This window comes from Haliotis rufescens, unplaced genomic scaffold (assembly GCF_023055435.1).
Source record: "Haliotis rufescens isolate VD_foot unplaced genomic scaffold, xgHalRufe1.0.p SCAF_3, whole genome shotgun sequence".
NCBI classification, from domain to species: Eukaryota; Metazoa; Mollusca; class Gastropoda; order Lepetellida; family Haliotidae; genus Haliotis; species Haliotis rufescens.
The window spans coordinates 10954490-10981943 of NW_025964001.1; the positions used below are offsets into that span (position 1 = coordinate 10954490).

Below are 27454 nucleotides of genomic sequence, written 5' to 3' on the forward strand. Positions count from 1 at the left end.
AAGACGTGTGCTGGCTGCTCAACCCAGTTGAGCCTATCTTGGCTGACTGTACAGAGGTCTGGGCAAGACATAACACAACATTCAAACTCGCACATGTCAAAGGGAGGATCAAGGCAGTCTTTGCTAGATATCAGCCTTGTTGAACCAGTTATCATACCTTTGGGTGATAGTACAGATTCATATACGTCATCAGCAGAGATAGATGCTACCTCAAGAAATCATCTATAGAAAAACAAATACTTCTTGATTCCAAAACCGCAACCTTCCACTTCACATCCCGTTTCATAGCTTTTAACTATTCCATCATTTATCCAAGAAAGTATAATCCAGTACATATCCTACATTGCTACCCCATCAACGCACATGTGAATTAGGTACAATAACAGCAATATTTTGAGACCACCCCCAACCCAACCTGGGAGAATGCACGGGCCGGTGTGAGGTCATCACCATAGGACAGGTGTTAGGTAATTACCTCAGGTTATAGGCCGTTTCATACATGCATGACAACACACAAATATTTACTAAGTTTATCATTATTTTACCTGTGAAAGTACATTTTAAGGGTTATCGCAGTGTCAGAATAGGTTAGATTAGGTCAATTTGCGTTACTTTGATATATGCTATTTTCATAGCCCTATGACCCTATTTATTAAATGAAGCCAGAAAAGCATTTTTCTAGCATTTCAGACAGTACTTTAATAACTCGCATGTTTGAATGAAGTCAGATCAAAGTTACCGTGTTTGCCTGCTCCAGGCCCAGAGATACAGCTAACTTTGTTATGACTCCTATTTCTACAACATGTAGTCACTGTGTTAAGTGTGCCGCCTCCGTGGTCTTGTGGTAGAGCGTCAGCCCAGAGAGCGGAAGGTCCGGGGTTCGATCCCCGGCCGCTTCATACCAAAAGACATTAAAAGACGGTACTTGTTGTTACCCTGTCTGGCGCTCGACATTAAGGGGCTAAAACAAGGACTGGTCGGTTCGGAGTCAGTATACTGTGTCTGAGTGGGGTATTCATGTTAAACTGCGGCATGGTATCTCAGTGAGCTAGCACTATAAATCGGCATCAGTCCGGACTAGTACAAGCAGCCACACACACACACGTGCATGCACGTCGCTATATAAGTGCAATAATCTTGGACGCGCCTTTAAACCCAATTTCACCTCACCTCACTGTGTTAAGTGGTCGACAGAATGAGTACCAAAAATGAAAGAAAGATACTTTAGATGATTTATTGTATGAAACAACAGTACACAACATCATGATGTGTTTCATGATCAAATGTAGTGTGACGAGTTCTCATGAGAATGAGTAGCACTATTTGAGGCTTGACGACGATGTCCCCGACCGAGACTGGTACCTGGCTTGTTGCTGCTGTCGCTGCAGCACCTCATCATAAGACTTGATCGTAAGCATGGCCTTGGGCCCGGTCTGCCAGACGGCTCCACTGATGTCAACAATGGAGGCATCGATGGTCACCGTGTGGATGCCAAGTACTGGGAAGGGCAACAGGAAGTTGACACTGAAGTAGTCATTGTGAGGCTCCACGGTCTGGGTCAGGAAGTTGGATGTGATCTCATTCCCCTACAAGCAAAAGATGTTCATGAATGAATCTTGTCTTTCACAGCAATAGTCCTGCAACATAACGATGGCCTGTAAATACATTAGGGACAGGCAATTAGGTATATGAATCTTGTGTTACAGCCGGCAATTTTCCTGCAATGTGAGTGAGTGAGTATGGTTTTACGCCGCTTTTAGGAATATTCCAGCAATATCATGGTGGGGGGACACCAGAAATGGGCTTCACACATTGTGCCCATGTCGGAAATCCAACCCGGGGCTTCGGCGTGACGAGTGAACGCTTAAACCACTAGGCTACCCGGCCGCCCCCCCTTCTGCAATGCATTGATGTTACATGAACCACCAATGCCGTCGGGGTATAACACATCAGGAGAACGTCATGCATTGTGACCACCCAATCCTCATAAATAGGCTCTAACAATAAGCCTGAGGTGCTGGGTCCCATTCTCCCCTGGTTTCTTCTGTCATGTAAGGACATGTTATTGATATATTTTCTTGTCTGATTCTCAAAAATATAAATTTGTATGTTTCCTATCATACACCAGGAGAGAAATTGACCGTGAAAGCTAACTCACCCAAATAGTTTAGACAGAAAACGGAACAGCCTCCAAATTGTTCTAAATTCTGGTTGCTAATAAGGATGGCTTTAACGCCACGATGCTTTGGTTGAAATGAATTTCTGTCCATGATCCCCACGAGAAACAACAGTGGACACAAGAATTCTTCCTACCTTGGTGCTGGCTCCTGGTTGGGTGCTGCGACTCTGGAGAGTTGATGTGGCCGAGATGCTGACGGAGTGAGCTGTCCGGAACAGACAGGGTCGTTCACCATGTTGTACAATCCCTTCCACCTTGACCGCAAGGTGTGTGTCACAGCGGATGGAGATCGGCTCCATGTTAGCGTTTTGCTGGGGTGAAACTGCCAGCTGGATGGTGCAATAGAAAGACACATCACAATTTATCAACTATCATTTCTTGAATGTTATGATTTGGTACTACATGTATTAATTTTATAGTATTTATAGTATATCATGGAGGTCTGTAAATAATCGAGTCTGGACTGGACAATCCAGTGATTGACATCATGAGCATCGATCCACGCAATTAGGATACAATGACATGCGTCAATCAAGTCAGCAAGCCTGACCACCTGGTCCTGTTAGTCGCCTCTTATGCCAAGCATAGTCGCCTTTATGGCAAGCATGGGTTGCTGAAGACCTATTCTACCCCGGATCTTCACAACAAGTTCTATAAAATACTCCACATGTTAATAGTAATGGAAAGCAGAAATCTTCGCAAGTAATGTATATTTTGATCGTTGTGTCTCACCTTGAGTACAGTTGACTGAAGAGTCTGGAAGAAGAAGCGTGGGAAACTGTGGCTTGACTTGATCAGAGCTTTGGCCGAGTCACTCAAAAAGGTGATCTGCCAACAGAGTAGTATCAAAATAAACATATACCGTATTCGACGTAATAAGCGCCCCGCTCTAATAAGCGCCCACGGCGATATTTGCTAATATATTGGCTAGTTAACAATACCAATAAGCACCCCTTTCGATTGATCAATGTACACAAGACTTATTTATTCACGTATAATACGTACTCGTGTGTTATATGCACCCTTAAATATGGGCATTTAAATTCTGGAAAAATGTATCTCTCGTATATAAACATTTTAGGCTGTCAGCATAAATAATATTCTAATAAGAGCCCCTATTTCTAATTTTGAGAGCGCCCTGGGCGCTTATTACGTTGAATATGGTACTTCATTCCCTTGGGCTTTTATTGGTTGGTGTACAAATGTTTTGACCTAAAATTCAATGTAGGTGAAAATATAAAAAATATATTCGAATTGCTACTAAGGAATGAAAAACAAACTAGTTTTTTACATGGCAAGATACCGAAAGATAATTGTTTTGTATTTGAAAGATTATAGATTTTAATATGTATTATTCTGGGTTTTTTAAACAAGAGGCCCTATGAACAGTCATCAAGAATGATGGTGATTTGATGATCAGGGGGTTGAATGACCAAGCTGATCATGTCATGCAAGTGCATGGTCGTACATTGAGTGCATGGTTGTATTCCTGGTGTTGATAGTAGGTACTCTCTCAATCTCATTAAAATCAGATCTTAGTTCTCATTATCGCTAAACAAAGATCTGAGGACATCAGATTACGAGTCACGTCAGAATGACCTTTCATCCGACCAATCAAAGCATCACTTACCACATCATGAAAGTGACAGTCGGAATGTGTTTTCTAATCATGCAACCTCGAAAACGTTAACACGGGGTATTCCGAACGACAGGTACGGCCCATACGACTGATTCTATCAAAAGTATCGTCTCTCTCATTTCCGTGGGATAGACATTTGAACGGAGGAAGCGTTGCACTGTACGTGGGAAGCACTGCCATACAAGCGCAACCATATATAAGACATTCTGGAATGTTCGTTTGTTCAGTTTTCACAATTTTAATCAAGAACTGTGTCAACATATTTTACAAGTGTAGTCTGAAATGGAAGTCGCCAAGTTGAAACGAGTTCCGTAAAGTTCAAGAAAGCTGCTTTCTAATTGGCTGATGTCGACTTCTTGTTAGTCATGAAATGGTGGGTCAAAGTTTGCGAAAGGCCGTTCTGACATGACCCGTAATGGGATGTCCTTAGGTCTTTGTTTAGCGGCAGCGAGAACTTAGATCTGATATTACCGAGATTGGTACTCTCTCAACCTGTTGTTTGTGTGGTCCAGACTCCTATAGGGATGATGATGATATAACAGTGACCCGACAACTGCTGTGTAACCAGCACTGACTACAGAACAGACCAAGATGTCCACCATGCTTGCGATGCTCACCCTGCTCGTCATGTCGTGTGTCGTATCCTGTAGGACTTTGTTCAGGCCACTCGACACATTCTGCAGGGCTGTTTCTATGGAAACCCCTGTTTCTATGGTTTCACCTCCACCCGTCCACAGCTGCCGGTCTCCAAATGATCCTCCGCTGTAGAGTAAAAGTCACACTGATGTGAGGTGGGTGACAAGGTGAGGTGAAATGGGGTTTAACGTCGCATCCAAGATTATTGCACTTATATAGCGACGTGCATGCACATGTGTAATACTAGTACTAGTCCGGACTGATGCCAATTTATAGTGCTAGCACACTGAGTATAAGGATCCATACCAAAACGTCGCCATTACAGTCAAATAAAGAAGATGTTATCCATAATTTGTGTCTACTTTGTCATTATCCAAAGGTTACATATTCCTGTTATTCGTCACAGCAAAACAGTTTGCTCAGTTGACTTTTTGTGGAAATACCTCAATAACGTCCACAACAAAAGACTTCACTTTAACACAAGTCCTTCTATGTCAGACTTACATCTCATAAATCAATCCTCATAAAATGTGTGTTCTTGTTAAAACAAGCAATGACAAGCATTTGTGGAAGATCATCAAAATGACATATTGGAGGAGGGTTATGAAATATTTCTGACAGTGCATGATTGTCAGGAATACGTGGATAAGGTAATTATTCAAATTACCAAATCATCAGTCTGAATCATCAGCAATGATGAAACAATTGTATGTCTCACGGAGTAGTGACATATTTGTCAGAGATATACTACTCAAATGAAGTTCAGGACCACCGATTCTTTCATAGAACTATAGTTACTTGTCATGGAATGAAAGAATTGATGGTCCTTAACTTCTTTTGAGTAGTTTATCACAACGGGGGTAGTATGTCCCCAACAACGTGCTCCAGACGTGACGTGGGCTCCCACTCCTGTATATATCTCCCTCACATCCTCACCCAAGCTGCATTGTGGAGATGATGGACATGATGGCTGCTTTCACACTGTCGCAACTCTGCTGAAGACTCCTGGGCTCAGAAAAATAACACTGCTACTTCATCAAAACAACCACAAACATGACAAAAAGTGAGCAGGGCTCACTAATACCCCTGACTTCGCCTCCAGCAAGTTCAAAACATGAATTTTTTTTTTTAAAATATCAGAAAATACACATATCAAAACCAAACTTAGCACTGCACCTCTTCTATTAGTATGGAAACTGTACCCAATAATTGAAAAGAATCCAGGCACTAGTTTTCAAGTTATAGGTCAAAGAAATGTTTCAGTAACAAATTTATAAAAGTAAAATAATGAAAAAAAATCAAACTTCGCACTGCACCTCTCCTATAGGTATAAGTGTTCACCATGTTTGAAAAGAACCTATTGAGTAGTTTTAAAGTTTTATGTCGCACACAAAAATGTGCTCGGAAGGACATACAGACGGATGGAATTCCTTGGTATAACTGTATTCCCCCACCTTAGATCGGGGGTATAAAAAAAGCATCAGTAAAAATGTTGAACATGAATCTTTTTCTGATCTGAGAATTAAACTTGCTCCATTACCACAAAATTTCAATAAGCACCATAGAAAATAGGCATTCCAGCTGCAGAATCTTTTCAAACGTCATTTTCCTGATAAGCTGTTTTCACTGTTAGTCATAGTGTAAGTCATAATGAGCCATCATTTCTTATTCCAGCCAGGAAATGGCTATCTGGCTACTGGATCGTAAGGATACATGTCAATGTTTGAGAGTGAGGCTTTGTCAGCATCAAAGGCTGACCAGTACACATTGGAGATCTTCTTGCTGAGTTCCTCATACTGCTCCATGCTGCCCTCCAACTGAAACACCAGCAGACACACAAATAAACCCCTCAGTCACCAGCAGACACACAAATAAACCCCTCAGTCACCACACTGCATTGTTTGTTTGTTTTGTTTGTTTGTTTGTTGTTCAACGCAGCACTCAGCAATATTCCAGCTATATGACGGCGGTCTGTAAATAATCGAGTCTGGACCCGACAATCCAGTGATTGACATCATGAGCATCGATTCACGCAACTGGGATACGATGACATGCATCAACCAAGTCAGCGAGCCTGACTACCCCATCCTGTTAGTCGCCTCTTACGACAAACATAGTCACCATTTACGGCAAGCATGGGTTGCTGAAGACCTATTATACCCCGGATCTTCACGGATCACTGCACAGCCAAAACACATGCATTAAACAGTCAGCCTACTCAAATATTTAATTTCTATTGAGTTGCAAATTAAGGAATCTACATGGATCAAATACCTTGATGGTTAAACATGTTTCTGAATGAACACTTGCACATACCACAAAAACCTTAAGTCAAGGCTTGGATCAGTCTTTGTTTTTGCCACTTAATACTGAGCGCCAGACAGGGTAACAACAAGTATCATCTCTTAACGTCTTTTGGTATGACGCGGCCGTGGATTGAACCCCGGACTTTCTGCTCACTCTACCACTAGACCACAGAGGAGTCCTACTATATGGACAGTGTAGAGGTATGAAATCGGTTTGGGTGTTGAAGAGTATTAGTACATCCACTGAGCAGTACAACGGATTTCCTTGCACGCTGTAGTTTACCTGCTGCACGATCTGACTCCAGCGTGTGCCCTCCTGGCCATTGGTGGAGGCGAGGGCAGTGGCGATGGCTGGGGGCGGGGCTGTGCGGAACGTGTTGCAGGACAGAATCAGCTGGCGGTGGGCCTGGAGAAGGGTGATCCTCAAACTGACATAGTCACACTGGAACTTGAGGGGGTGTGCTGGGGAGCTGCCGGCCTGTATCACAAATACATCCATGAACACTAGGATTCTCATTGTTAGTGGAATCCATCTTTTTTAAGATCACACCAGGCTAATGTAGAATCGATAAACCAAATCAAGTCACTTATGAAAAGACATCACAGTGCATGACATTATTGCAATGTCAAATGATAGTGTGCTTTCAAATTTAATTCTCAGCTCCCTGGGGAGGGTACAACTGAAGCTGCTTGTGCTCGAAGACATTCACATGTCATGCATCAGGGCTGAGTGATGGAAGTCATGTGTGTAAGAAGATGGTCTATAACCTGCTGTTGTTTGATGTTTTACGCCACACTATTCCAGCTTTTTGATGACAGTCTGTAAATAATCGAGTCTGGATTACACAATCCAGTGATTGACATCATGAGCATCGATCCATGCAAATAGGATACAATGACATGCATCAATCAAGTCAGTGAGTCAGCGAGCCTGACCACCTGATCCCGTTAGTCGCCACTTACGACAAGCATAGTCGCCTTTATGGCAAGCATGGGTTACTGAAGACCTATTCTACCCCGGATCTTCACAACAAGTTCTATCAAATACTGCACATGTTAATAGTAATGGAAAGCAGAAATGTTTGCATCATGTCACCTGATCCATTTAGTCACAAGCATGGGTAGCTGGGGACCTATTCTATAGTGGAACTCCAACAGGTTTAAAATATAATATTGTCTCAGTGGGGTCAGCCATACATCTACTTTCTAGATATATGGTGTATTGTTGCCCCATTAATGACAGTAGTACATAGTAACGGTAAATCGTGTACATATCTATCTGTTAATATGCTTGTGAAACAAAACAAAGTTACATGTTCTTTAATATTGCATTTATGTCTTAACATTACATATTACATGTACAGTAAACTACGTTTATAACGAACACGCTTACAACAAACTGATGGATACAACAAACTGGTCTCTTTGGTCCAGGCCATTTGCTGTATATATGTTGCATATTTGCTTATAACGAACTACGGTAATAACGAACTAAAATTAGCGGTCCCTTTGAGTTCGTTATAACTGTAGTTTACTGTATAGTCATCACATTGTGCATTTCTATATAAAGTATGGAAGGAAGACAAGAGAGCATGGAAGCTAGCAAACTGAGTTGAGTATGCAATAAATCTTGTATCTTCATAGCTTGTTTGTTTGTTTGTTGTTTTACGCCACACCCAGCAATATTCCAGCTATATGATGGCGGTCTGTAAATAATCGAGTCCGGACCAGACAATCCAGTGATTGATATCATGAGCATAGATCCATGCCATTGGGATTCGATGACATGCATCAACCAAGTGCACGAGCCTGACCACCCTATCCGTTAGTCGCCTCTTACAACAAGCATAGTTGCTTTTTACGGCAAGCATGAGTTGCTGAAGACCTATTCTAACCCAGATCTTCACGGGTCGTATCTTCATAGTATATTCTCTCTCAATGTTAATAAAATGTGGTTTTGATTTTCTGTTCATTTTGAAAAGTATGTGTTTTGTTGCCACATGTTAGGTGGATTGTTATTTGTACCCTTAAATCCAAACAAAATCATACCAATTTCAGTACTTTCTGCTGCCAGCGTTGCTGAAGTTCACCTGATCTGTGACTTGTGTTGAGTGAGGTGAAACAACAAACACCACGTAGTCAGGATGGGGGAATGTGTCAGGGACTGTGGAGATTAACCCACGTAATAGATTAACACTGACCTTGAGAGAGACAAGAGCCTTCTGGTAGAGTTCCAGACATTCCGACATACACTGCAGGACATTGGCGTTGTCTGTGACCACGTGTCGCAGCCTCGTCTCCGCACTGCAGATGTGAGCCACACCCATTAGCCAGTGGTAGAAGTGCTCAGATGCAACCTGACAGAGAACATATCAACATAAGTCAGGGGAAGGTCTAGAGGGGAAGTCAGGGGAAGGTCTAGAGGAGAAGTCAGGGGAAGGTCTAGAGGAGAAGTCAGGGGAAGGTCTAGAGGGGAAGGCAGGGGAAGGTCTAGAGGGGAAGGTCTAGAGGAGACATCAGGGGAAGGTCTAGAGGAGAAGTCAGGGGAAGGTCTAGAGGAGAAGTCAGGGGAAGGTCTAGAGGGGAAGGTCTAGAGGAGACGTCAGGGGAAGGTCTAGAGGAGACGTCAGGGGAAGGTCTAGAGGGGAAGGCAGGGGAAGGTCTAGAGGGGAAGGCAGGGGAAGGTCTAGAGGGGAAGGTCTAGAGGAGACGTCAGGGGAAGGTCTAGAGGAGAAGTCAGGGGAAGGTCTAGAGGAGAAGTCAGGGGAAGGTCTAGAGGGGAAGGTCTAGAGGAGACGTCAGGGGAAGGTGTAGAGGAGACGTCAGGGGAAGGTCTAGAGGGGAAGTCCGGGGAAGGTCTAGAGGAGAAGTCAGGGGAAGGTCTAGAGGGGAAGGCAGGGGAAGGTCTAGAGGGGAAGTCAGGGGAAGGTCTAGAGGAGAAGTCAGGGGAAGGTCTGGAGGAGAAGTCAGGGGAAGGTCTAGAGGGGAAAGCAGGGGAAGGTCTAGAGGGGAAGGTCTAGAGGAGACGTCAGGGGAAGGTCTTGAGGGGAGGTCAGGGGAAGGTCTAGAGGAGACGTCAGGGGAAGGTCTAGAGGAGACATCAGGGGAAAGATCTTTTGTTTAGCGGTAGCTAGAACTAAGATCCAGTGTTGGAAATTGGCACTTGTCCTATAGTCCTTGCCAAGCTGCCCAATAGTTAAGGTATCATAAGGACTAGTAGAACCCTTTTTAAGGGTTTTGCTATATGTTATCATTATACGGACTAGTAGACTAAACTGTTGCTGATTTTATAGTGCTAGCCCACTGAGATACCACGCCGCAGTATACTGACTCTGAGCGAACCAGTACTTGTTTTAGCCCCTAAATGCTGAGCGCCAGGCAGGGTAACAAGTACCATCTTTCAATGTCTTTTGCTACGACGCAGTCGGGGATTGAACCCCTAACCTTCCCCAACCCCTGCTCTTCAGGCAGACACTTTACCACTAGACGATAGAGGTGGTCCAAGTAATATTGAAACTCTGCTGTGAGGACTTGAATATTTATACATAGAACCATCAAATCACATTTACTTTTACTCACTTTGAGCCTCGAAAAATGTGTTAGAAATGGCTTAATTTGGCGGGTACTTTTTTTAAGAAGAGACTTATGTGATGCACACAGACACCAGGCTACAACTTCCCCGCAGTCTTTGCCTACCTTGACTGTGAGTGGTTTGATGATGTCACCACCAATCTCATACTGGCTGTAACGTAAAGCCTGTCGGGACATCTTGTAAGCCAGCCACTGATTGGCTAGCCCAGCACATGTGACAATCAGTTCATGAATTTCATTGGGTATTCCCTCCCCACCTGCAGCTTGGAACAGTAGGGTGCACATGTACACCTGGAAATATAATATTAATAATATAAGTGAACAGTAGCATAGGTGGTAGAATAGAGATTTAAGTTTAAATTATTTCATCGCCTTGATAATCCACAGGTCAAAAAGACACTTTTTTTAGGGTCACACTAGGTATGAGTAGTAAGAGGTTCGCTGGGTGATGTCACTTTAAACTGATGTGTTATGTATTAATGCACCACTGCAATCAAAAGAGAGGTAAAAATGCTAAACATTTGCTAAAATTGTGCCATTTTTTTATGGTGCTTGTCATATACCATTTACCTTATAACTAGTTGTTTCAAAATGTAGCTAACTCGATTTCACTCATTAGATATATTTTAAAACAACTTGTTATAAGGTAAATAGTATGTGACACCCACTTGTTTTGCAATCTCCAGATATCAGTGAGACAGAATCACCTGTAACTGTGTTATTTGCTGAATGTTCTCCACACTACTCTCCAGACAACTGACTATGATCAACCTATATCAGTGAGACAGACTCACCTGTAACTGTGTTATTTGCCGAGTGTTCTCCACACTGCTCTCCAGACAGCTGACTATGATCAACCTATGTCAGTAAGACAGACTCACCTGTAACTGTGTTATTTGCTGGGTGTTCTCCACACTACTCACCGGACAACTGACTATGATCAACCTATGTCAGTGAGACAGACTCACCTGTAACTGTGTTATTTACTGGGTGTTCTCCACACTGCTCTCCAGACAACTGACTATGATCAACCTATGTCAGTGAGACAGACTCACCTGTAACTGTGTTATTTGCCGAGTGTTCTCCACACTGCTCTCCAGACAGCTGACTATGATCAACCTATGTCAGTAAGACAGACTCACCTGTAACTGTGTTATTTGCTGGGTGTTCTCCACACTACTCACCGGACAACTGACTATGATCAACCTATGTTAGTGAGACAGACTCACCTGTAACTGTGTTATTTGCTGGGTGTTCTCCACACTGCTCTCCAGACAACTGACTATGACAGGAACCACAAGTTGTAGTGACTGCGAGTTACTTGATCCAATAGCTGCAAGGGCCTCACATAAGACTTCGGCTTCAGAATCTGAGCAAACCATGGAAAGAAGTTTGTTTTCTAAAAAGTTTATTTTTATCATCAGTGCCGAGCCATGTTTAACCAGCATTTAACATGTAACATCAGTTCCTTTGTTGGATGTATGAATACAAGAGAAAACATTTCATTTCATTTTATTGCAGATCCAGGTCCAGGATGCAGGTTAGAATTGGTCTTCAGCAGCCCATGCTGGAGACGCAACTAACAGGATCCCGAGGTCAGGCTCTCTGACTCGGTTGATGCATGTCATTGTATCCCAATTGTGTATCTTCCCGAGGCAAAGGCATTAACAGTCCATTTTCCACCTTTGCCGAATTAGGCTGGAATTTTGTGGCTCAGTTGTAACGCCACCAGTGGCTATTGCATGTTATGTCCCTCCTATTGACGAGTCAGATTCCACCTATCATATCCCTTGCATTTGCTTCACACCAAATGCCAGTCCCAGTTAAGACGATCGGATTGATAATCAAGATCAATAATGTAACAAAACGGGTTTTACCTCGCTAAGTGCATCAAATTACAGGAGCACCTTGATTAAAAACATGAAAAGATTTGGAAAATGTCAGTCAACGCCCAGTTGACAGTACACATGCTTTGCAAAACCTACAGTCAACCGAAATCTGCATGTTGAATTCCATGTTGTTTACATGGAATTCCACGGTGAACCAGATGTCTCGTTAGTCCAGCCAAAATGTAACTTTGGAATTCCAGCCTAGTTCAGCAAGAGTTAAATCTGGACTTTTATAGTCAATAAACACCCTTGCCCCAGGAAGATGTTATTGTGTGGATCGATGATCATGATGTCAATCATTGGACTGCCTGGTCCAGACTTGATTATTTATGGACTGGAATATTGCTCAGCACAGTGTTAAACAAACAAACAAACAAACAAACAAACAAACAGCAGATCTATTATCTAGCCTGCAAAGAATTCATTAGGAAATTATGATACTGCAATTTTTTGCTGACTAATGTTTTCATCCTGCTGACTGGTTACCTATTGTTGATGTTGACAAAACAAAACCAGGAGTGTTAGCCTCCCATTTTATCCACAAACTGCTTGTTTTTCTCAAATCACTTGGTACCACAGATGGATGTGAAAAGACTAGTTGTGAGGGCAGTAGTAGTGTCTGCTTCAAGTTCCTATGACTTTTTAAAGAGGTTTGAAATGTGAAACCTGCCATGTCAAAAGGTCATCAGGTTCACTGGATTACATTAGCTAATTTTGACTCACCAGAAACACTCGTCAGAAGTCCTGCAATGGTGTCTACAAATCCACCACAGAGAGTGGGTGACGTCTGGCACAGTTCTACAGCACAATGGAGGCACAACTACAAACATAAAGTGAAATGACATGAGCACAATGTTGGGATGTGCCTCCTCCCGTCAACAGGATCAGATGTGTCTGCAGACACCCACACTACTTTACCACAACAAAACAAGGACAGTGTGTCTTCTCTCACCTTGAGTTCTGTGTGCTGTTCTGATTCACCCCCTCCTCCTGTCAACAGGATCAGATGGGTCTGCAGACATCCCACTGCCTCTCCAATAAGATCAATAGGACTGCCTAAAATATCACAAATATTAAAATAACAGGTTGTTTTGAAGTAAGGAAAGCATAGTACAAGTATGTTAATCATATATGCTGGACAAAAATTAACTATTTGGCTTATTCCAAATATTACAAGATGCTTAAATACAAAATGGCAAACAACACACGTTTTGATTTGGCCAGCTGTGTCAGAAGCTGAACTGTCCTTGATGCCAGAATCAGGTTGTCGTGGTAACAGTACTGCTGGCACAAATCTAGCAGCTTTGAGTCTGAAACAAACAAAATAAGATCATGACTTTTCCATCATAAATCAATCACTGAAAACAGAGAAATGTTTATGTTGTGACAAATATATTAACTATTACCGTATTTGATGTAATAAGTGCCCAGGGCACTCTCAAAATTAGAAATAGGGGGCTCTTGTTAGAATATTATTTTGGTTAAAAAAAAACAGAGTTGAAAGATCGTTAATTTCGTGGTTTATGCTGACACCCTGAAATGCTTATATACAAAAGATATATTTTTCCAGAACTTAATTGCCCAGAATTAAGGGTGCATATAACACATAGTGCGTATTATACAAAAATAAATAAGTCTTGTGTACATTGATCAATCGGAAGGGGTGCTAATTTGGATCGTTTACTAGCCAATATATTAGCAAATATCGCCATGGGCGCTTATTAGAGAGGGGCGCTTATTACTTCGAATACAGTAATTCATAAAGGTCTGTGTTAGTTCCTACAAGTCCTGCATGTTCACATAAGGCAGTACATACCTGACGTGAGTGGAAGTAGCTGTACGGCCACCGAGTCGAACACCGTGGTGAGCACGCTGACACCACCAACCTTCAGCTTCACCGACGGGGTTGCCAACACAAACTGACACAGAGTCTGCAACGGAAGAACACATGATGAACACACCACTTTCTACAGCCAGGAGATAACCAGATCTTAACATGTCCCATGGCACTGCATGGCCAGGTTTGAGAAACATAGGGCCCTGGGCCCCATCTCACATAGTGATCGTAGCGCTAAGATGATCATAACTCCCATACTTTTACATAGCCTTACAACAGTCGTAGCGCTAAGATTGCTTTGTGAAATGGGGCCCTGAGCCCAGTTCCACAAAGTGATCTTAGAGCTACAACTAGAAAGTGTTTTTACTCGTAAAAACATATGTCTCCCCCCACTCCCCTAACCCCCATTCATTCGTTTACTTCACATTAAACCCCATCTGTTCATTCCCAAAAAAATAATTCACAATATTTTAATTCTAGAATTGCTTTGAATTCAATAATATTGAAAAGATCAAATTCTTAAATTTCATTATAAGCAAAAGACATAGAAATATTGAAGGGGTGTTGAGTTTAGTTCTGGAACAAAGCCCATCCCAATAAGGAGTCTAAGTTAAACTTGTCTCCATAAACAAGAAAAAATAAAATGTGAAAAACTTCTAAATAGCAAGAAGCACCACTTCAGGACTTGGTTAATATGTTACAACTTAATGAAATAATATTGAACAGTTTTTGAGTTATGGTCCGGAAACAAAGCTTACCCCCATTCAGAGTCTATGTTCAACTTATCTCCATGGAAACGAGAAAAAATAAAAATGTCAGAAATAGCAAAAGGCACCACTTCAGTGCTGGGTTAATGTGTATACAAAGTTTCGCGAAAAAATATTAAACGGTTTCCGAGTTATGGTCCGGAAACCAAGCTTACCCCCATTCAGAGTCTATGTTCAACTTATCTCCATGGAAACGAGAAAAAATAAAAATGTCAGAAATCTCTAAATAGCAAAAGGCACCACTTCAGTGCTGGGTTAATGTGTATACAAAGTTTCGTGAAAAAATATTAAACGGTTTCTGAGTTATGGTCAGGAAACCAAGCTTACCCCCATTCAGAGCCTATGTTCAACTTATCTCCATGGAAACGAGAAAAAATAAAAATGTCAGAAATCTCTAAATAGCAAAAGGCACCACTTCAGTGCTGGGTTAATGTGTATACAAAGTTTCGCGAAAAAATATTAAACGGTTTCTGAGTTATGGTCCGGAAACCAAGCTTACCCCCATTCAGAGTCTATGTTCAACTTATCTCCATGGAAACAAGAAAAAATAAAAATGTCAGAAATCTCTAAATAGCAAAAGGCACCACTTCAGTGCTTGGTTAATGTGTATACAAAGCTTCGCGAAAAAATATTAAACGGTTTCTGAGTTATGGTCCGGAAACCAAGCTTACCCCCATTCAGAGTCTATGTTCAACTTATCTCCATGGAAACGAGAAAAAATAAAAATGTCAGAAATCTCTAAATAGCAAAAGGCACCACTTCAGTGCTGGGTTAATGTGTATACAAAGTTTTGCGAAAAAATATTAAACGGTTTCTGAGTTATGGTCCGGAAACCAAGCTTACCCCCATTCAGAGTCTATGTTCAAGTTATCTCCATGGAAACGAGAAAAAATAAAAATGTCAGAAATCTCTAAATAGCAAAAGGCACCACTTCAGTGCTTGGTTAATGTGTATACAAAGTTTCGCGAAAAAATATTAAACGGTTTCTGAGTTATGGTCCGGAAACAAAGCTTACCCCCATTCAGAGTCTATGTTCAACTTATCTCCATGGAAACGAGAAAAAATAAAAATGTCAGAAATCTCTAAATAGCAAAAGGCACCACTTCAGTGCTGGGTTAATGTGTATACAAAGTTTTGCGAAAACATATTAAACGGTTTCTGAGTTATGGTCCGGAAACCAAGCTTACCCCCATTCAGAGTCTATGTTCAACTTATCTCCATGGAAACGAGAAAAAATAAAAATGTCAGAAATAGCAAAAGGCACCACTTCAGTGCTGGGTTAATGTGTATACAAAGTTTCGCGAAAAAATATTAAACGGTTTCCGAGTTATGGTCCGGAAACCAAGCTTACCCCCATTCAGAGTCTATGTTCAACTTATCTCCATGGAAACGAGAAAAAATAAAAATGTCAGAAATCTCTAAATAGCAAAAGGCACCACTTCAGTGCTGGGTTAATGTGTATACAAAGTTTCGTGAAAAAATATTAAACGGTTTCTGAGTTATGGTCAGGAAACCAAGCTTACCCCCATTCAGAGCCTATGTTCAACTTATCTCCATGGAAACGAGAAAAAATAAAAATGTCAGAAATCTCTAAATAGCAAAAGGCACCACTTCAGTGCTGGGTTAATGTGTATACAAAGTTTCGCGAAAAAATATTAAACGGTTTCCGAGTTATGGTCCGGAAACCAAGCTTACCCCCATTCAGAGTCTATGTTCAAGTTATTTCCATGGAAACGAGAAAAAATAAAAATGTCAGAAATCTCAAAATAGCAAAAGGCACCACTTCAGTGCTGGGTTAATGTGTATACAAAGTTTCGCGAAAAAATATTAAATGGTTTCTGAGTTATGGTCCGGAAACAGTGGGAACGCCGACGCCGACGCCGACGCCGACGGGAACCGTGCCAAAAAGAATATGCCTCCCTCCATTCTGGGGGAGACATAATGATCGTAAGCCTATATCAAAGTATGTGAGTTACGATCATCTTAGGGCTAAGATGGGACCTGGGCCCCGTTACTCAAAGCGATCTTAGCACGGCAATGATTGTAAGCCTATGTTAAAGTATTGGACTTACAATCACCTTAGTGCTAAGATCGCTTTGAGGAACGGGGCCCTGGGACCTATTTCTTTCAGAAATTGGGTGTCATTTCTCTTCTAGGAGTAGCAGCACAGGAAAACCAACAAAGGGCTGCCTCATCACTAATTACTGTCACATCATTAATGACACAGTGAAACTGTGATAATCCCCCCAATTTCTGGACAATTTTGTTATATGTATATTAAGGGAGATTTGATGGGGTACACACGGAGTATATGCTTACTCCTTCATCAGGTGAATGAAGGAGTAAGCATTCAACTGATGAAGGAGTAAGGATATACTCCGAAACGTTGTGTTCCTCATTACAAAGAAGTTTACATCCATAAATTCTCTTCCTTGTGTATCACTTCTAAATGCCTTTAAAAGACAAACTACAATCTAGTTACCAAATCTTGTTTAGTTTCAGCATAGAGGTTTTACAAAAAATACACACACTAACACAATTTATATTGAATTTACATAAAGTACCTCAATAAAGCCAGATGTCCAAAGATGTGGTCCTTTTTTAGCAAGTAGTCTCAGGTCTTGTAGCACAATGACCTTGACCCCATGGCGAGGATCCTGGTTGAGGAAGGTGAGGAGGAACTGGACTTGTTCCTGGAGGTCGTACAATGAGAACGCTGCCAGCTGTGACATTGTGTGTAGCGTCACCACCACCAGGTTCTCCGCTGGAAAACTCTCCAGCAGGGACAGGCAAATGTCCCGAGTCTGGTCATAGAATGCATGCCATGTTTTAGTGTCAAAAGCAGGAACTATACATATACCGGAATCACAGAATTGAAGGCAATACAGATTATTACAAGAAATTAAGACTGTTTGTGTAGAAACTGTGTAACATACTCCGGCACAGTGGTGACTTCGCATAACACCACTGCTACAGGCTAATTTGCATATCACATGACCGGGCTTTTCTCTTTTTTCGTAAACAAACATGCTTATTCTGAAATCAGAACAGATTGGCCAGATACAAGCCTTTTGGGGAGCTTTACATATTGTTTGGCATAATTATATTGATATGCCACTACAAATGCTACAGTGAGGTGCATGTCAATACACATGTATACATGTATATTTATAAATCATAGTGACCGAATCTCTAGCTCTCCCTAGGGCTTCGATGACAGCATGTGGAGGCATAGACAATGTAAACTACGTAAATGGAAATAGTTTTTCACGTTTTAGGATATTTGCTCAGTGAAAGTTAACCATTCTATGACATATGTTTATCTAGATGTGGAGACTTGTCGAAAATGAAACAGGTGAAAAACATCTGCAATATCTTGAAAGGACTGTGTAAGATGTGACGAATCGTCACATGTCGATGGTCAGTGGCAGAGATACTATGCCGGAACTCTTAGACGACTGTTCCCCCCGTGCCCCTGGATAGGAGAGTGACTGTGTAACTCACTTTGGCGGCTGTTGTGACATCATGGTGCATGTGTTGCATGATGGGAATCAACTTCAGCTTCATATTGACTGGTGTCGCGATACTGCAGATCATGTCGGCAATCTTACCACAGATACTTGCAGCAAAGGTTCTGTAAGGTAAAACCACAGAGTGACTACACAGCATAACATGTTCTTATGACAGTTCACATATATCTTCCCTTATATATGCATTCACACAAATCTTACAATGCTTTTCAAACTGCAAAACACAAAAGTAACGTATGTGACAGTCCGACACCAACAAGTTTTTCATCCCCTCGTTTCACTGACCCCATGGGGATTCCAGGTTAGAATAGCTCCCAAGGAGTGAGCGAGTGAGTGAGTTTGGTTTTACGCCGCTTTTAGCAATATTCCAGCAATATCACGGCGGGGGACACCAGAAATGGGCTTCACACATTGTACCAATGTCGGGATTCGAACCCGGGTCTTCGGCGTGATGATCGAACGCTTTAACCACTAGGCTACCCGACCGTCCAGCTCCCCAGGAACCTGGTCAGGCCTTGTTTCTTGGTTGATTGTGTGTTATCATACCCTGATGACGTGGATCATTGCTCACAATAGCAATCACTGGATTATCTGGTCCCGATTTGATAATTTACATGCCACTGTCATATAGCTAGGACAATAATCTTGTTTCAGTGCTTTGATCACAGCATAAAGATGAATGCTAGATCTAGGCTCACTTACAGTCCCCAGAGCATATATTAAAAACACATTCACCCCCCAATTCCACTCTCTCCCCCTTCTCAGCTCTATATACTCATTCTCTTTTCAGCTCTCGTTCAACTCTAAAATTAAGAGTGAGTGAGTGAGTTGGGTTTTTAACGCCGCTTTTAACAGTATTCCAGTTATATCGCATCGTGTCAGCTTAATGTGGGAGGAATGCCTGAAGTGATGCAGGTCTCAGACGTTTACCACTTTGGTGAAACCCACGAGCACAGGTATGGTGCTCACAAACCTAGAAACATAATCGGGGTAAACTGGGATTCAAACCCACAATCATAGGTTTCTGGCATGCCCAAGGGAAGCAACTCTGCACAGCGAATCGCGGCACCTTAGAGACTGGGCCACCCGTGCCCCCCTAAAATTAAGAGACTTTAGGGTTCCTTAATAAAGATGGCTTCCACTATAGAATTATTTATATTTATATTTATACATAACTTTACCGCGACATCTTCCCGAGGCTAGGAAGTTAACAGACTATAAAAAGGAATTTCATGGCTCGAACGTGGCTGCACCAGTAGCTATTACAAGTTATGTCCCTTTTATGTCCCTCCTACTGACCAATCAGATTCCACCTCTCATATCACTTGCACTTCAAACAAAATGACGATGCCCAGTCAAGACGTTCTTATTGACAATAAGGTCTATATTATACTAAAACAGGTCTTTCCACGCGAGGTGCATCAAATCACTTGAGTATCATACTTAAAAGTGGTACACAATCGACCAAAATCTGCACAACAGTTGCTATGTTGTTTACAAAACCGGATGTCGATTTCTTATGCATAAGCTTGTTAGGCCAGCCTAAATATAACACAGAAATTAAGGGTAATTTGGAAATGATGGAAACTGGACATTGAGAGTCTGTTAACTCCCTTGCCACGTGAGATCTACTACGGGGTCTCTTCGTTAGGCTAAAGATGATCTATCACTTTAATTGTGAGAGCACGATCAAAAAGAGACTGAATTGTATTTTGGATTGGATTAAAAATGTGTACATAGGTGTTTTACAAATCTCCACGGAAAATCGTAGCAATTTCATAGGCACCCTACCATGTAACCATGTGATAAAACAAACCAGGTATTGACAATTGAACACAGTAACCTCTAGGCCACCAGACATGGGCAATGAGCTGTGGAGGCACGCTATGCTATGTAAATCAATTCATAATATCAGGGAACAAAATGAGTGTGTTTACTTGGATTCCTTTGCGAAGCGATCAGCAGCAAACATGGCTGCCTCCACTTCCACCATGTCGTGGGAATCAAGACTCTGCTTGATACTGTGATGGACATTCTTCCTCTCTGAGATGATACCAGCAATACTGCCCAGTGTCCTGTTGAAAAACATGATAAAACATGATACACAGTAGTCTTCGATCCTGGGACCGATAAACCGCTGAATACGGGACAGTCATTGTATCTTATTTCTGGGGCTGGAACGAGTCCAAATTTACTACCCAGTACCCACCCCCTATTACCTGACCCTACCTGGGTACCCACTGTAGGTCTCAAGATGTTGGAACAAAATGTCTGAATGGGAATTGTTTTCCGCAGCCCTGGCAAGAACGGTTTAGATACATGTATCAAACGATCAGATCATGCGTACACTGAGGTTGACTGAAGGTCAAACATATACAAGTCAAAAGGAATGTGTGCATCGTCAGAAAGAAATGCAAACATTGGCGACTTATAGTGTAACCACTGAGCTATAGTGAGGGTGTAGGGTTTTGGTTTGCTGTTTGGTTAACGCTGCACTCAGCAATATTCCAGCTTTATGATGGCGGTCTGTAAATAATCGAGTCTGGACCAGACAATCCAGTGATTAATATCATGCGCACTGATCCACACAATTAGGATCGATGACATCCGTCAACCAAGTCAGCGAGCCTGACCACCCGATCCCATTAGTCGCAACAAGCACAGTCGCCTTTTACAGCAAGCATGGGTCGCTGAATACCTATTCAGCCTATTCACGAGTGTGTCGGGTTTTACTTTAGTGAGTGTGTCGGGTTTCACTTTCGTGAGTGTGTCGGGTTTCACTTTAGTGAGTGTGTCGGGTTCCACTTCAGTGAGTGTGTAGGGTTTTACTTTAGTGAGTGTGTCGGGTTCCACTTCAGTGAGTTTGTAGGGTTTCACTTTAGTGAGTGAGTGTGTAGGGTTTCACTTTAGTGAGTGTGTAGGGTTTCACTTTAGTGAGTGTGTCGGGTTCCACTTCAGTGAGTTTGTAGAGTTTCACTGTAGTGAGTGTGTGTGTAGGGTTCCACATTGGTGAGTGTGTAGGGTTTCACTTTTGTGAGTGAGTGTGTAGGGTTTCACTTTAGTGAGTGAGTGTGTGGGGTTTTACTTTAGTGAGTGAGTGTGTAGGGTTTCACATTAGTGAGTGTGTCGGGTTCCACTTCAGTGAGATTGTAGGGTTTAACTTTAGTCAGTGAGTTTGTATGGTTTCACATTAGTGAGTGTGTCGGGTTTCACTTTAGTGAGTGTGTAGGGTTTCACATTAGTGAGTGTGTCGGGTTCCACTTCAGTGAGTTTGTATGGTTTCACTTTAGTGAGTGAGTGTGTAGGGTTTCACTTTAGTGAGTGTGTGTGTAGGGTTCCACATTAGTGAGTGTGTAGGGTTTCACTTTTGTGAGTGAGTCTTTAGGGTTTCACTTTTGTGAGTGAGTGTGTAGGGTTTCACTTTAGTGAGTGAGTGTGTGGGGTTTCACTTTAGTCAGAGAGTTTGTTGGGTTTTACTTTAGTGAGTGAGTGTGTAGGGTTTCACTTTAGTGAGTGAGTGTGTAGGGTTTTACTTTAGTGAGTATGTGTGTAGGGTTCCACATTAGTGAGTGTGTAGGGTTTCACTTTAGTGAGTGAGTGTGTAGGGTTTCACTTTAGTGAGTGAGTGTGTAGGGTTTCACATTAGTGAGTGAGTGTGTAGGGTTTCACTTTAGTGAGGGAGTGTGTAGGGTTTTACTTTAGTGAGCGAGTGTGTAGGGTTTTTCTTTAGTGAGTGTGTGTGTAGGGTTCCACATTAGTGAGTGTGTAGGGTTTCACTTTTGTGAGTGAGTGTGTAGGATTTCACTTTAGTGAGTGAGTGTGTGGGGTTTCACTTTAGTGAGTGAGTGTGTGGGGTTTTACTTTTGTGAGTGAGTTTGTATGGTTTCACATTAGTGAGTGTGTAGGGTTTCCCTTTTGTGAGTGAGTGTGTAGGGTTTCACTTTAGTGAGTGAGTGTGTAGGGTTTCACTTAAGTGAGTGTGTAAGGTTTCACTTTAGTGAGTGAGTGTGTAGGGTTTCACTTTAGTGAGTGTGTAGGGTTCCACATTAGTGAGTGTTTAGGGTTTCACATTAGTGAGTGAGTGTGTAGGATTTCACTTTTGTGAGTGAGTGTGTAGGGTTTCACTTTAGTGAGTGAGTGTGGGGTTTTATGCCACTTTTAGCAATATTTCAGCAATATCCCAATGGGGACACCAGAATACCACTGAGCTATAGTGAGGGTGTAGGGTTTTGGTTTGCTGTTTGGTTAACGCTGCACTCAGCAATATTCCAGCTTTATGATGGCGGTCTGTAAATAATCGAGTCTGGACCAGACAATCCAGTGATTAATATCATGAGCATTGATCCACACAATTAGGATCGATGACATCCGTCAACCAAGTCAGCGAGCCTGACCACCCGATCCCATTAGTCGCAACAAGCACAGTCGCCTTTTACAGCAAGGATGGGTCGCTGAATACCTATTCAACCTATTCACGAGTGTGTCGGGTTTTACTTTAGTGAGTGTGTAGGGTTTCACTTTAGTGAGTGTGTCGGGTTTCACTTTAGTGAGTGTGTCGGGTTCCACTTCAGTGAGTGTGTAGGGTTTCACTTTAGTGAGTGTGTCGGGTTCCACTTCAGTGAGTTTGTAGGGTTTCACTTTAGTGAGTGTGTGTGTAGGGTTCCACATTGGTGAGTGTGTAGGGTTTCACTTTTGTGAGTGAGTGTGTAGGGTTTCACTTTAGTGAGTGAGTGTGTGGGGTTTCACTTTAGTGAGTGAGTGTGTGGGGTTTTACTTTAGTGAGTGAGTGTGTAGGGTTTCACATTAGTGAGTGTGTCGGGTTCCACTTCAGTGAGTTTGTAGGGTTTAACTGTAGTCAGTGAGTTTGTTGGGTTTCACATTAGTGAGTGTGTCGGGTTTCACTTTCGTGAGTGTGTAGGGTTTCACATTAGTGAGTGTGTCGGGTTCCACTTCAGTGAGTTTGTATGGTTTCACTTTGGTGAGTGAGTGTGTAGGGTTTCACTTTAGTGAGTGTGTGTGTAGGGTTCCACATTAGTGAGTGTGTAGGGTTTCACTTTTGTGAGTGAGTGTGTAGGGTTTCACTTTAGTGAGTGAGTGTGTGGGGTTTTACTTTAGTGAGTGAGTGTGTGGGGTTTTACTTTAGTGAGTGAGTGTGTAGGGTTTTACTTTAGTGAGTGTGTAAGATTTTACTTTAGTGAGTGTGTCGGGTTTCACTTTAGTGAGTGAGTGTGTGGGGTTTCACTTTTGTGAGTGTGTAGGGTTTCACTTTTGTGAGTGAGTGTGTAGGGTTTCACTTTAGTGAGTGAGTATGTGGGGTTTCACTTTAGTCAGTGAGTTTGTGGGGTTTTACTTTAGTGAGTGTGTAGGGTTTCACTTTAGTGAGTGAGTGTGTAGGGTTTCACATTAGTGAGTGAGTGTGTAGGGTTTTACTTTAGTGAGTGAGTGTGTAGGGTTTTACTTTAGTGAGTGTGTGTGTAGGGTTCCACATTAGTGAGTGTGTAGGGTTTTACTTTAGTGAGTGAGTGTGTAGGGTTTTACTTTAGTGAGTGTGTGTGTAGGGTTCCACATTAGTGAGTGTGTAGGGTTTCACTTTTGTGAGTGAGTGTGTAGGATTTCACTTTAGTGAGTGAGTGTGTGGGGTTTCACTTTAGTGAGTGAGTGTGTGGGGTTTTACTTTAGTGAGTGTGTAGGATTTTACTTTAGTGAGTGTGTCGGGTTTCACTTTAGTGAGTGTGTAGGGTTTCCCTTTTGTGAGTGAGTGTGTAGGGTTTCACTTTAGTGAGTGAGTGTGTAGGGTTTCACTTAAGTGAGTGTGTAAGGTTTCACTTTAGTGAGTGAGTGTGTAGGGTTTCACTGTAGTGAGTGTGTAGGGTTCCACATTAGTGAGTGTTTAGGGTTTCACATTAGTGAGTGAGTGTGTAGGATTTCACTTTTGTGAGTGAGTGTGTAGGGTTTCACTTTAGTGTGGGGTTTTATGCCACTTTTAGCAATATTTCAGAAATATCCCAATGGGGACACCAGAATTGGGATATTTCAGAAATATCCCAATGGGGACACCAGAATTGGGGTCAACACCTTTGATAGACATAGCCACTTGTCTGTTTGTCCGGGACAAGTAACAGTATGTTTATTTAACTCACAACCTAGTTATTTTACATCCCCACTTGTTCAAAATGACTAGATCTCTAGTGTGATAAGATACACTTCAACCACGGAGCTACCCCTTATTTCACTTTTACCTACACCTAGGAAAGTTGAAGACATTAACCACAATTATTTCAAACCCACAAGCACAGGTATTGTGCTAAGGATCACAATTGAGACAAATCTGGCAGATCAGCAGATCCTGACACAGTGAGGGAGGCAAATCTGCACAGATAGATAATACACTACACTCAACACAAGGGCCTTGAAATTTAAAACAATTACCTCAAAGTGATTGCTCTTGCCACTGGGTCATTGCTGTGGATAACTGAAAATATTCTTCGTACAAATTCATCGACATTGAGAATCTTGTCCAGGTGTTTGCCGCTCTGTTGAGTCACTTTGAGGATACACAAACGGATAAAATTATTACTGAAACAGACATGAAAACATCCATCAGTGACCATCAGAACTTATCCATATTATCTTGTAAGAATGAGTGAGTGAGTGAGTGAGTGAGTGAGTGTGGTTTTATGCCGCTTATAGCAATATTCCAGCAATATCACGGCAGGGGACACCAGAAATGGGCTTCACACATTGTACCCATGTGGAGAATCAAACCCGGGTCTTCGGCATGACAAGCAAACACTTTAACCTTCTTGTGAGAAGAGGTGAGGTGAGGTGAAATGGGGTTTAACGTCGCGTCCAAGATTATTGCACTTATATAGCGACGTGCATGTACATGTGTATGTGTGTGTGGCTGCTTGTACTTGACCGGACTGATGCCGATTTATAGTGCTAGCTCACTGAGATACCATGCCGCAGTTTAACATGAATACCCCAGTCAGACACAGTATACCGACTCTGAGCCGACCAGTCCTTGTTTTAGCCCCTTAATGCCGAGCACCAGACAGGGTAACAACAAGTACGATCTTTTAACATCTTTTGGTATGACGCGGCCGGGGATCGAACCCCGGACCTTCCGCTCTCCGGGCAGACGCTCTACCACTAGACCACGGAGGTGGTCTCGATTATGACACGATTCGGTTCAATGCATTTTCCCAGGGCCTAATTTCTACCCTTGCCACATCAAGGCCACTTTTCTTGGCTCGGCCCTTGCGCCACTTTGTGTAGATCATGAGTTCTGCCCCTTATTATGAAAACGCGATATCCAATCAGATCGCTGTTCTTATCTCATATACCTTCACAAAGATGGCGACTACAATAGGCAACAACATAGTCGATCAGATGACAAAAACATTCACAATTTCATTCCTGACACCAAAACATAGGCAATTGTTGGCGGGGATAAAAGACAGGCAGTGGTAAATCACTTTCATAGGAAAGTATACCAGTCGTGGAAGTTGATTTTGTGAAACGTTCTCTGACTGGACTATCTATACATGCGATAGTCCAATCATATTTAGCACAGGAAAGTGGGCTTGATGTGGCAAGGGTAGAAACAAGATAAAAAAGCTCATGGATGCTCTTGCCTCAGGAGGATGGGTCCAATGACACACAGGATCTGGAAGGATCTGATACACAGACAAGGTAACCATGGTAACCTTTTACTTGTATCATGATGACATGGAAAAAGAAATCTATCAGTGTTAAAAGGATACTATGGACAGGTAGTTTTCTTATTTTCGTTAGTTGGCCTATCTTGTGTAGGAATATAAGAATATACACTTTGACTGATTATGATTTCTTTGGTTTACTCACCCTTCTCTGAAAACATCAGCTAACTTCAGCAAAGCTGAATTTATGAGAATAGGAAATGGATATTTTTCAAACAATCGAGGGTATTTCACAACTGCCTCACACTGTAATCCTATGCGATTTGATCGCAAACCTGAAAAGAAAAAGAAAATCATGTGACTAAACATTCGCGACTGTTCTGCCTAATTGCATGAAAACTTTGCTTTGTTTACATATTTTTGTACCAGATCAACATGATCAAGGTACGTTAATGTATATTACTATATCAATTTATCTAAGTTTCAATGATATATATCATCCTATGTATCACAGTGGGTTGCGGTATTCTCATACACAAAACGTCCTCATACAAGGAAATTCCAGTAATATCATACAGAGTTTTGTATGTACAGTAAACTATGGTTATAACATACTCAAACACTAATTTGATATATCCGCCAGTTCGTTATAAGCGTAGTTTACTGTAATCTTGTACAAGAAACAAAATTTTGCACACAGTTTATAGAAGGCAATTTTTAATGGAAATATATACTTTGATCATTTGGAATTAAAAAATATTTGTATTTTAAGATTTTATTGTGTACGAAATTACTTTTTTATATCGTGTACTAGATCTTTATATCGTGTACTAGATGTTTTCATGTATGAGATTTCTTCTGTACGAAATTACTTACAACACAGGACCATTTAACTGATAATAATAATAACAATAATATTAATCGTCTACGATTTTGTCATTAATTATTATAGTTACATGGTCCTGTGCACATACCAATCATCGTGAAGGATTTAGATACACCAATTATAATCTCCATTGTTGTCGATCAAATAGTTCTCTTTGATCATATAGTTAGAAGACGGTAGTTTAATTATCACTGTTCAAATACATTTAGGTGATCGAATTCTGAACCAAGTAAAAGTGTTCCCTTTTCGATCGTTGAAAAAGGCCGAAAGCTACATGCCTATTTTCATTGATCAGCTCGATAATTCATATTTTTATTGGCAGTTTAGTACCTTTGTCCAACTCTGTTAAAGCGGAGTTAGCATCTTGTTCTTGCTCAGCAGAAACCCCATCAAGGGTTGGATTCACATTTCGCACTCCTACTATGGAGGCCGCCATTTTGAGCAATCTAGATTTTGGATTGGTTATTTTGTAGTGAAAATTAATAATAATACAGACACAAAATCACGCTAAAAATGGGACTAAAAGATTTACA

General features: G+C 41.7%; 1 protein-coding gene across 1 annotated transcript; it reads right to left on the reverse strand.

Moving 5' to 3' along the window:
• Positions 1-1220: 1220 nt before the first annotated feature.
• On the reverse strand, positions 1221-27366 carry LOC124146651 (integrator complex subunit 7-like). Its single transcript, XM_048403725.1, has 20 exons — positions 27252-27366; positions 26241-26370; positions 24804-24950; positions 20312-20449; positions 18349-18478; positions 17409-17648; positions 14057-14171; positions 13449-13550; positions 13193-13296; positions 12964-13060; positions 11581-11720; positions 10457-10642; positions 8962-9117; positions 7044-7238; positions 6168-6271; positions 5391-5456; positions 4436-4580; positions 2912-3007; positions 2314-2508; positions 1221-1586 (listed from the first exon to the last, which is right to left on the reverse strand). The coding sequence occupies exons 1-20, from the start codon at positions 27355-27357 to the stop codon at positions 1320-1322; spliced, it is 2859 nt and encodes a 952-aa protein (XP_048259682.1). The 5' UTR covers positions 27358-27366; the 3' UTR covers positions 1221-1319.
• Between the last annotated feature and the right edge of the window lie 88 nt (positions 27367-27454).